The sequence below is a fragment of the Glycine max genome, chromosome 2 (assembly GCF_000004515.6).
Source record: "Glycine max cultivar Williams 82 chromosome 2, Glycine_max_v4.0, whole genome shotgun sequence".
Classification (NCBI taxonomy): domain Eukaryota; kingdom Viridiplantae; phylum Streptophyta; class Magnoliopsida; order Fabales; family Fabaceae; genus Glycine; species Glycine max.
In genome coordinates this window covers 1,560,425-1,572,604 of record NC_016089.4, presented here as the reverse complement: position 1 = coordinate 1,572,604, position 12,180 = coordinate 1,560,425, and the positions used below count along the sequence as shown (strand labels likewise).

Here is a 12,180-nt window from a genome sequence, read left to right as displayed (position 1 = left end):
AAATTTTCATTTTGGAGATGGAGGATGCAATAATGAAAGTGCAGAAAACAAATGTCCAATTCAAGTAAGTCCCAATGGACTGACACATTAATCCTTGCACTCGATCTGAGTACACTTCAAGAGTTACGTGCTCGTTCTTTTTCTTTCTCGCGAAGTAGTACAAAAAATACAATAGCAAGTTATTCTCGATATTACCGAGCAGAGACACCAATGACTAGTATATGACATAAGATACTGTCAAAGAAAAAAAAGTACATGACATGAGAAATTATTAGGTAATTTGGACATATTTGATAAACTTTTCTATAAATATTTATAAAAAAAATAAGATGAGTTTTTTCATTTAAAATTTATTTATTTTTAAGTTACAGATCATTTTAAAAATAAACTATTGTATGAGAGTCTTGACAAATTAATTTATCTTTAAACTAATTTTAGCATATAAAAAATTTTAATTTTTTTATTTTTTTCACTGTTAGATGTACTTGTAGAAATTAGAAAAGTTTATACAAACGGATTCTTGGAGATCACTACGTGTGTGTATATATATATATCAGTGCTTTAAATATGGGTCCTAATTCGGGTGATTTGCAAAGAGATCAAAAGTGAATACTATTAACTCCAGCAATCATGATTTTTTTATTTTATTTTATTTTTTATTTTTAAAAAAGGAGTTTTTACAGCTTAAATATGGAAAGAAAAACAATAAGTGCAAGTGATACGTGAATGTTAGGTAAGATAATTAGGTGCATATTTAGCAAGATAATTTATTAGTTTAAAATTTAGTCAACTGATTTATTTAACCAAAAACAATTTATTGAAGGCGTTTGTTCAAGATTTTTTGTTTTTTTGAAAAAACTATTGACTTGCTCTGTCTTGGTGAACTAAATAGAAGTAGCTTAGTATTACTTATAGGTTATTTTAATGCACGATCGCCCCTATTAATTTCTAAAAAGTCATGCCCTAATTAATACCCTTATTTTCAATAATTACATATATACATATTTTAGTTTCTTAATTTTGTATGAAATATAGTACTTACTTTACTTATAATTAAATATTAAAATTTTAATTATTATGTAGGCACACAAGTACATAAGTATCATATTTGACATAATCTTATATATATCAGCTAATTCATTAATTTATTTTACCAAACATTTTTATTTGAATAAGTTTACCAACTTTTATTTTTCAACTCTTAACTTTTCAATCTGTAGCAACTATTTAGCCTTCAATTAGCTTTTCGACGATCGGTTACTTTTAGCCTTCTAGATAATTTATAAGTTAGGCAGTTAGCTTTTTTGGACTAAAAGTAAACTATTAGAAATGTTTGGTAGAGATTTTTTTTAAAAAAATGTTATTAACTTAAAAAATTGATTTAATAAGCTAATAAAAGTAACGCATTACGTATGAACGTATGATTTACATACTAATGTTGCATCATGATACTTATACAGAAATTCATACGACATATTTTTTGTGTTTATCTTTCTTTCATCGTTATGACATGTAATAAATAATGTATAAAAAGGAGAAAGACACAAAAAAAATATTATTTTATAAACCGTTGTATGAATTGTTGTACACATAATATTTTTCTTTTAAAATTTTGTCTTAAATGACTTTTTACCCACACCTAATTAATATATTTTTAAAAATAAATTACATGTACATACTTAGTAACATTTTTTATATGTAAAAAAAGTAACTTTTTTTTACATACTTTACCTAATAATAATAATTTTATATAATTAATTTAGTTTTTAATGATTATATTTGTCCATATAAATATATTTTTCTCTATTAGCTTTAGTAATGCAGCATATTTTTTTATGATATATACAAATTATTTCATTTTATTTATGAACGATGAAATTTATGAAATTCATGGATTGGTTCATTCTTCATACACACACGTAGCATCATTAGGGTCATTACTTTGGTGGTGGTCCATTATAAACTATTAATAGTGATCTTTAGAGTAATATGATGATCACAGTGTTATAGTGTACCATCTGCATCTGCATAATAGTACTGTCTATTTTCTTCTCTGCAGCAACTATAGTCGTTGATCAGCATTCGTTGTTGTCGAAGACGATTCCTGAAAATGACATTTATTTATTTTTAATCCTTTTCTTCTCTCCCAAAACAAAAAAGTTGTTCTGATGCAACATTACTGACCACCGCATTAAGATTGACCATCGTTGAACAAACCCAGCAACAAGTTTTCCTCCAGATACACACAACCACTTGCTCATCATAGATCTGGTGTGGAGGTGTAATAAGAAAAATGAAATTAGATAAATCTGATGACAAATAGTAGTGGTCCATTAATTATACACCACTTATTTGGATAGAATGGACCCATTCACTAGAACCGTCACTTGAGGGTAAAAAAAAGAATATTCTGGTGCATTTAACCTTTGTTTTGTTCCTATCTTTCAATGGAGATGATAAATTTTCCATTTTGGCCGTTTCTTTACTTAGATGAGGTAAAGTCAAAGCCATGTTGGACTTGATAGTTGCATCCTACCATCACGGATCACATTTTTGTAGAACTTTATTTTAAACAATAAGTATATTGCATGAAAAATAATTCTGTATATCTCAAAGTTCTTCCTATTAATGCAACTTTATATTTGAGATTTGATTCTAAGAATTATAATTAAACTAAAATAATATCATACCAATTAATTCACACCCATATACGGTTAATGATGGATAGGACTTTACTTAAACAGTAGGAGTCATTAATCGTTTTGACGATTCTCATAACTCTAAGTTCGGCATTGGTAAAGAGATACTGATAGTCTTTTATACGTGTCTGTCTATGCAACTTGGCAGCACCAGATACGGCCTTTCCCGGATCTTACCATTTACTTTTAATTTCCATGCAGGTCCCTCTGATATGAGAGTGAGGGACCATTTTTTTTTTATTTTTAAAATTCTCGTACACAAAAAAAATAAAATGGACCAGGTGAATTTGCCAGTAAAAAAATTATATTATTAACTAATTAAAAATTGTTTTTATACAATTTTTATGGTAAATAAACTTATTATATATAATTGGTAATGACATAAAGTATAACAAATATTTATTTTTTACTATGTAATAACCGCATTGAGATTTAAACTTATAATTAACTTTATGCTTACTATTCAAGCCCCATGTTATTAGGGGTCGATCCTACTGGGTATGAACACACATATTATTTATTGGTACATTTCTGTGAGGATTTATTTATGTGAGTGGTTGATCCATCATCTTCCCATAACTAACCTATTGGTTTAGGATATAGATATTTCATTTTAAGGAGGAAGCAAAGGTTAGAAATTTAACAATATTTCCATCTTGGTTGGGATTCCGTGCAATAATGGTGGCGTATGAAGGGTACAATAAACGTGCGCACTTTATGAGCATCACATTCACATGTACTATGCATTGCAGGTCAACAACAGCATTGCTTCGGAACCTGGCGAGGTGCACATTGCACTCCAGACTCTAGAATCATGGCGGAACAATTTCATTTCTGAATTCTGAACATTCCACACACACCAAAAAAAATAATGCTGAAAGTAAGATTTAATATATCCTCTCGAGACTTCAACCATGCCTTAATCAAGCATGAGATGAATTATTTGCTTCAAATACGTTTAAAAAATATTATATATAAAGTTAATGCTTGAACAATTTAAAGTTTATATATTTATTAATACGCTTAAATATGTATTAAATCTTAGCAAATATGATTATTTAGGTTTTAGTCTTCACAAAAGATTGTTACTTTTATCCCTGACAATTGTTTAGTATTCTTTTTTGTCTTCCTAAAAGGAAAAAAATATTTATTGCATGTATAAATGATAGGAAAATGTAAAAAAAAATAATTATGAATAACATAATTTTTTGTCTTTCAATAAAAATATTTTAACTTTAAGTTTGTTAATCAATATCTTTAAAATACTGATTAGTATTTATCTTTTTTTTTTATTCTTTATCATTAACTTTAGTTAATTTAGTGCTGACATAGCTGATAAAGTTGGAGAATGAAGTATTAATTAAGGTGACATTTTTTTATGACATGCACAAGGTCATATTTGATTGAGTGAGATGTGATCATTGGTATTGGTTGTATTTGGTTTAAAAAATAAAAGTAAAGAAAATAAAAATATGATTTTTTTTAATTAAAGTAAAATGTGATACGTGAGATATGAAATTCACACAATTAATTCTCTATTCCTCTCCTCCTCCCTCGAATCAATAACATAAAAACAACCTATACTACATTTCAGACAAGAAATGGCCGGGGTGTATTTATATGAAGGTCAAACTGCTTTTAGGATTAGAGACAAAACAAATCAAACTAGCAAACACATTTTTTTTAGTCTATCAAAGACATCATAGACTTCTCACTTAGAAGACTCAAATTGCATCTGGATTAGATACTAATACTTTTAGGGTTAGAGATGGGAACAAAGCTAGGCTTTAAAAAAGAAGTTTCGAATGGAGCTAGATTGCGGAAGGAGAAGCTAAAACTAAATTCAATCTTTGAGAATAATTGGTTGAAACAAAACAGAAAGATGGACTAATAATATGATGCTATTTGACGAACATTTGATAGTATATATTTTTTAATAAACTATTGATTCCCTCTCTCTCTCTCTCTCTATATATTGATGATTAATTAAGTTTAACGAATAGTTGGAGACAATTTGTAGAAAATGAGAAATATTAGTAAAAAATTTGATATATCTTTAATAAACTCTTTATTAACAATTAAAATTGATTAAGAATCATAAGATTTTGTAAATTTTATTTCTTATTTAACGAAATCTACTTGTTATATTGTAGTTTTCAATCAATCTTTATTAATAATAAAGAGGGTGTTACAAGAAATATATTATTAGTGCTCTTTGTAGAAAAGAGGGTGAAATGGAAGAGTTAAAATTGATTGTGAAAATTTTCGAATTCCCATACATATATATAGGGATGTTATTACCACATCATTTTAATGATTACTATGATGTGATAACAAAGTGAATTCCTATTGAATACTTATGTGAACAATTCTTTAAATTGATAAAAATATATAAATTAAACTTTAGTAAATATTCCTATTATACTAATGACACCTGAGTTTTACTTGTTTATTTTATTTCCTTGATTTATTTTTTAAATAAAAAAGAAATGATCAAATTTAAAATGTTAATTAAAAGAAAGTAAGTACTTAATAGCCAAAATTTACTTGCTCTTAACCGATTTTCATTAACTTAATAACATGAAAGGCGGAAATTATTTTAAGGTTGCATACCTTGATTCACTAAATACCTTGATTTTATTTAAAATCAATTTTATAAATACTGACCAAAACACACACTTGTTTTCCGGAAAGAGAACCGTGGATGTGTCCTGTTCATTGGAGAAAACGGCATGTTACTGATGTTAGCTTATAACGCAAAGTGGGTTTTGGCGTGAAAACAATGAACTCTTTTCATGAGTATACTATAGTCAAAGGGATACTTAATAATTAATGATTAAAATTTTCTCTTTACTTGCGTACATAAATTTTCGCAAGTGGAAGTTGTATTTTAAGTCATGCAAAGAGCTTCGATATCACTCCAAAATCTATATACCAAATTGCTTTTTACTCCTTTTAAGTGTTTTTTTATACGAATATTTTTTAAATTAAAATAAGCATATTTAAATAAAAAAAATTATGGAATGTTAAGCTATAATATATTAAGTATGATTTAACCAAATTGTGAAATGAATGTGACGTGAACAAATACTATTATTTTAAAATTGTAATTTAATTTGTTGTGATTTTAAAGTTGTGTCTTTGTTGTCCTAGATGTGTTCTTTATAAGGATATCAAATTCTTTCAAAGTTACCTTTCTCTTTTTTAGCCAGACTTGAGTTTCCTTAAGACATTTGTGATATTCTATTATTATTAATCTTTGACCCAATAAATCTTGTATTATTGCCTTAACCTCTACAAATTCAAAAGATGTCTCTCTAGATTTCACTTTCGCCTTCTTTCATCATTTTGGTTAATTTCCATGGGGTGTTGTAAAGGAGATGATATGTTGGGTCAAATTTACATTTAGGAAATAATGATATGTATGTCCTTAAACCAAATATCTTTTTTTTTTTTTTATAAACTTCCACCCCACTTTAAATATCATTAAGGATTGTCTTTCAATAATCGTCATGCATACTCAAATTTAAATATTTTTCCTTCATCTTGATTAAAAATGGTAAATGCATCATTCATAACATCATTCTTAAAACTCTCACTTTTCTTCCTCCTTACAACTTATATGTAGTATCCAATAAACCTTTGAATCGTAAAATTTATATTCCATTGTTGTTTCACTCTCCCATTGGCGTCGATTGTGATTCTCATTATAGTTGTATTTGACCTTTGACAAAAAAACTATTTGTCTGTTGGTTAATCCCTATAATTAAGTTCTTTGAATGATGTAGCCATATTTGAATGATTAGTGTATCCTCTTACATTGTAAACTTTTGTTTAGAGTTTGCATAACCACTCAAGCTTTTATCTTCGTTTATTGCAATATTTTCCATGTTGACTTAGGAGGAAATTGAAGGAAGTTGAGGCTTTGAAATAGACCAGACTAATATTTATGATTGTTGATTAGAATAAAATTTTGTTGTTACTCATTGTTGAAGGCCCACTAAACACAAGGGACTAGTTGTTGACAATGGAAAAAAATAATCTACTTTGCTCTGATATTCCAAATGGATTACTCACATATGACATATTTAGTTGAAAGAAACTAGAGAATGAAAATTTAACAATATTTTCGTGTTTGAGTTATGTGAACTAAACACAAGGGACTAGTGAACTAAACACAAGGGACTAGTTGTTGACAATGGAAAAAAATAATCTACTTTGCTCTGATATTACAAATGGATTACTCACATATGACATATTTAGTTGAAAGAAACTAGAGAATGAAAATTTAACAATATTTTCGTGTTTGAGTTATTTGGAGAATTTGAAGACATCACAGAATTTTTGACATTTTGATCATTTGAACGTTAGAAGTTTTGCATCTATTTGAGTAACAGTGTTACGGAAACATAAAATAATAGTTAACATATCTACATAAGTGCTAGTTCACATTATTTTATTATAATAGTGATGCATTAGTCAAATAATTTTTTCATCCAATAATGTTTTTTTTATAAATAATAATATACTAATATATTTTGGTGTAGCCCATAGATATTCTTTCTAGAAATAATTAAGTAAAATCGCTATAGACGAAAAATTATTTTTTTTCTAAGCATTAAACATGGTATATCCAAGATTCAAATTTAAGATTTTTAGTTAACCCAAAATTACTTTTGTGTGAATTAATTTATGTACTCAATGGTAACATCTACTGATTATAATAAAGTGGACCCCATTAAACAATAGAAAAACAGTTGCTCTTTTATAGGAAATATGCTTTCTTTGAACCTCATATTAGTTGTTTAAAGTAAAATTTGAGTTGCTACACAATGTTAATGTCAAAAAAGCAACCCATTAGAGATGACCTAATTTGAGTAAAAATTTAGTTTAATGACAAGTAAATTTTGAAAATGTTGGATAAGATTTGTCTATAAATTAAAATGGAAAAAGTAATGATATATTTTTCTATCATTCTCTTACAAATATCCTTAATATTTTATAAAGAAAGTTTTTGATGAAAAATTAAATTATATAATTTATTGAAAATATGAAAAAAAATTTAACAATTTCTATATTAATCAAGTATAAGGGTTGGTCTATTAGAAGAAGAAGAATGATTGGTAACAATATGTTATTGGATTATTCAGGTTCAAATTTTGGATATTATATCTGTACGGTACCAAACAAATTATAGATATTATATATCTTTTAGATAATCATAATTTTAATTTTGATAATATTTCTATAAAAAATTGCATTATTAATCAATTAAATTTTTACCTAAATGTATTTTTAACTTGACTCATGTATGTGAAACATTTGTTAGTGTGAGATTAATCCTTTAAATGAATCTCAGTATTTAGAAAGATCAGTCATTAATTAGCTTTTGACCCAAAAATACATTCACATAAAAAAATTTATTAAAAAACCAACAGTTTTTAATTATATGACAATCTATAAATAAGAGTGTAAATAACCTTTATATAAATAATGTATTGTAATTAAATTTTATGACTATTTTGAACAGAATAATGAGAAATATTGGGATAGTTGCTAATACGACAAATTAAGGTACAATTGTTTACGTATTTGTTTAATTTATATTAACTTTTAATGTTGATATAATATATATTATATGAATTAGTAAAGTGAAACTTTATCTTTGATAGAAGAATAATATAAAACATACTTAACGAATTCATTTACAATTTGTACTTTCAAATATTCTAATGGTTCTTTCGTCAAGTTTAATCAGTTTCCTTGAGCAACAAATGAAAAGTTTGATCAGGAATTCGTACCACTTTGGCCAATGCCCTAATCAAGCGATTTCAAGTGGAAACAGGCACATGATTGCCAACAAACACCAGTAGTATAGTCTTACCAAAAAACCTACTGGTCTAAAGTGTGAGTGTTAGGTGTTCTACAATAAATAAAGTTCATTGTAATTAATTTGGGAATTGCCTTCCCTTCTTGAGAAGCATATGCAAATTATTACGCCAAACCTTTTATTGAGGTTAACATAATTCAATTAGTTTTTGAAAGCTTTGACAAGTTATAAAGCGAATTTTGTGTTTTGCATCTCAAGTTATTGCCCATTTTTACTAATGTTATTTCTTATCAAACTAATCAACTTGTTGTCGTGATTGAATGAAAAAGAAGGATGCCTAAAAAGGAGAAAATGTTACCTCGAGTTATATATACACTATACACAAACAAAAAGCATTTAATATATGCTTGTTCCATCAATTTTTTAAACTAACAATAAGACATAACTTAGCTTATATAGAAAAAAAAAATATTATAGTAAATGGGCAATGAGTCACCTAGAAGATGCATTTTCTATTTGTCGTGGTATCCTGTAGTATTAATTATCGAGGAAAAGGGTAATAAAATGTTGTATGGTGACATCGGTGGTCCAGATATATATATATATATATATATATATATATATATATATAGAGAGAGAGAGAGAGAGAGAGAGAGAGAGAGAGAGAGAGAGAGAGAGTAGTTTGACCCTTTCAATGCACATTGAAATTTATGTAAAAAGTCTTTTGAAAATTAAAATACATTTATAAGAATTTGTGTTTTTTTTATTGAAATGTAAATTTTTTTAAAAAGTAATTTATCTAATATTTTGCTCAAAAGCTAAAAAGAGTAGTTCATAAAAACAGGGAAAAAAATCACATAAGAAAAGAACTTGTCTAAACAACACACTAATTAGCGTGTTATCATATCCTTCCTTGTTAAGATATTAGGTCAATTATTAATATCCAATATAACATGTGCATATGCTGTTAATGGTCAACAGCCACTGAATGGTATTCAGTTTGGCAAACCAGTGCATAGGTTTAGAATTAGATAATTTTGATTAGAATGTGTCAAATGTGTTACTTATAATAACTTACATCCGTTAAGGACTTCACTTCGCCAAACCATCATGGGCACCAATATACGACTTCTCCCCCCTACTCCCGGGACATAACGTAAAGTTGGCTTAATCAGGTTGTAATCATTGCAAAAACGATACCTGAGAATGAAAATGGACATTTCATAATCTTAAATTAAGGGTATTTCAGCTTCTCCCTTCCAGTTAGTTATGCAAACATCACCTAATTAACAATTTGTAGTTTTTTTTTATCAAGACAAATATTAATCATTAGTCTCGTTAGAATGTTAATGAGAAAAAATTTAAACTCTTGACCTCTATTTTTCTTTTTAATTATTAAATCGACCTTATAATTTCTACAACTTGTAACCTCTAGTTTATCCTTTCCATATCTGGTTATCGTTTGAGAGGTGTAAACAATCATGGACGCAGTCCGAAAAAGAAAACAAAAACAAAGAAAAAATCGTTGGAAGTATTCTCACCCAAATCAGGTCTACAAATTGTAGTTTAAATAATAGTAATTTCAACTAAAACCATTATGATACATAGCCCCCTGTTAAGTATCCAAAAGGCATTTCAAAGATTTGAGAGGTGTAAAGTAAATTTAAAAATGATAATAATAAAAGAAAAGTTTTTAGATTTTTTTAGTTATTAATTATTAATTTTTTTTAAACAAAAGTTATGATATTGATGAAGAGTTGTTGTTTATTAATTATTACTTACAGTATCAATAAAAAAATTAACGGTTATTTATAATATTTTAATTAAAATTTATTTTCAAATATAATTTTATAATAATTTTTTAAAATATATTAGTAATAAAAAAAATTTAAAGTGCTTGCTCGGGTTTAAGACGGTCCTGTAAGTATCACTTACCCACACACATTGCTATAATATTAGATTTGGTTTTAATTTTCTATATTTAAATTATTGCCCTCATTATGAGTGTTTTTGGGGGAGGTCCTTAGTTACTCCTTACCATCATTCTAATGTTTTTATTTTTGGGGTCTAAATTATTATTTATTTATTTTATTTGAAGACAGGTATAAATATTTGGGGCAGTGGATATAATATAACGAAAGAGAAAGAGCGAAATAGTTGTTAGGGCTCTGTGTCTCTTGTGACATCACCGGTGGCGGCAGACACTTCATGTATGACTGAAGAATCAAAATATCATTTTCACGATTTGATTCGACTGGCACGTTTCCATTCCAATTACCATTCAAAGCCACACTCTTCAAATAAGAAATATCCCAATCCTTAATTAAAATTACTACTGTAGCATTCTCCCTTTAGTTATTAATTTATTTCTTAAATGATTCAATTTGATTTGGAGTTTTAAAATTGAATTAAATTTTATCTTTAAGTTTTAAAAAAAATTAATTTCATCCTCAAATTTTTAAAAATAAATCAGTTTAATCTTTAAATTATTTTAATAGTTGAATTTAATCCTTAAATTCTTAAAAAGTTGATAATTAAATTTATTTATTTTAAGAATTTAAAAATCAAATTAATCCATTTTTAATAATTTAAAAACTAAACTAAATCTTCAAAAATTAAAAAATTGAATTAATTTATTTTTAAGAGCTTAAAAATTAAATTAAATATTTTTAAAATTTAAAAACTAAGTTAAATAATTTTAAAAAAAATTAAGATGAAATTGATAATTAAGGCTAAAAGTGACTGCCTAGTAGCAGTAGTTTCCATTTAGATTAGGGCAAAAATAATTACTAGTGGCTATTTCTGAAAACCCCCTCACCCAACCTTGAGGTCGCACCCAATGGCAGGGGTAGTTCCGTCTTTGCAGGAAAAGCCTTGAACGCATGCTCTTTAAATACTAAAAAAGCCATCATCAAACACCCTCACACACTTGACCAGCATCTCATTCCCGTCCCCGGCGACTGAGTAGCGGTCTCTTCCCAACTCGGAACTCAGTCCATTCCGCATTTCAATTTTCTCTTCACTTGGCAAAGCCCAAACCAAACCCTGGCTGAAGAAGAGAATTGACTGAGAAGAAGAACACAGAAATGGGCTCCGAACTGATTTTCAGAGGGCACGAGACCCAGCCCGTGGACGACGCGTACTCACCAAAGCCCCACAAACCCTGGCTCACCGTGACTCGCCCGATTCACTACATGCTCCGTGAGCAGCGACTCCTCTTCGTTCTCCTCGGCGTCATCATAGCAACCCTCTTCTTCACATTCGTCCCTTCCTCTTCCCCTTCCGCTTCCTCCTCAAGCGTTTCGTACGAGTCTCTCCCGATCTCCTACTTCGAGCGCGAGTCAAAGATTCCGGCGTACCACCACCGCGTGGCTGCGGCGGTGCATTCGGTGGGGAAGGTGCCGCTGGGGATTAAGAGGAAGGGACTCCGGATCGTAGTGACGGGCGGCGCGGGGTTCGTGGGGTCGCACCTGGTGGATCGGTTGATTGCGAGAGGGGACAGCGTGATCGTGGTGGACAATTTCTTCACGGGAAGAAAAGAGAACGTGATGCACCATTTTGGGAACCCTAGATTCGAGCTCATCCGACACGACGTCGTTGAGCCTCTCCTGCTCGAGGTTGATCAGATCTACCATCTGGCTTGCCCTGCTT

The 12,180-nt window shown here is 28.8% G+C and overlaps 1 protein-coding gene across 1 annotated transcript in view; it reads left to right on the top strand.

Moving 5' to 3' along the window:
- The first annotated feature begins 11,232 nt into the window (after window positions 1-11,232).
- Window positions 11,233-12,180, top strand: part of LOC100806073 (UDP-glucuronic acid decarboxylase 2) — a 4,308-nt gene continuing 3,360 nt past the window's right edge. Inside the window, 2 exon segments of the mRNA XM_026124520.2 lie at window positions 11,233-12,177; window position 12,180. The exon segment at window position 12,180 is cut by the window's right edge and continues 167 nt beyond it. Of these exon segments, the coding sequence (XP_025980305.1) occupies window positions 11,616-12,177; window position 12,180 (563 nt within the window). The 5' untranslated portion in view covers window positions 11,233-11,615.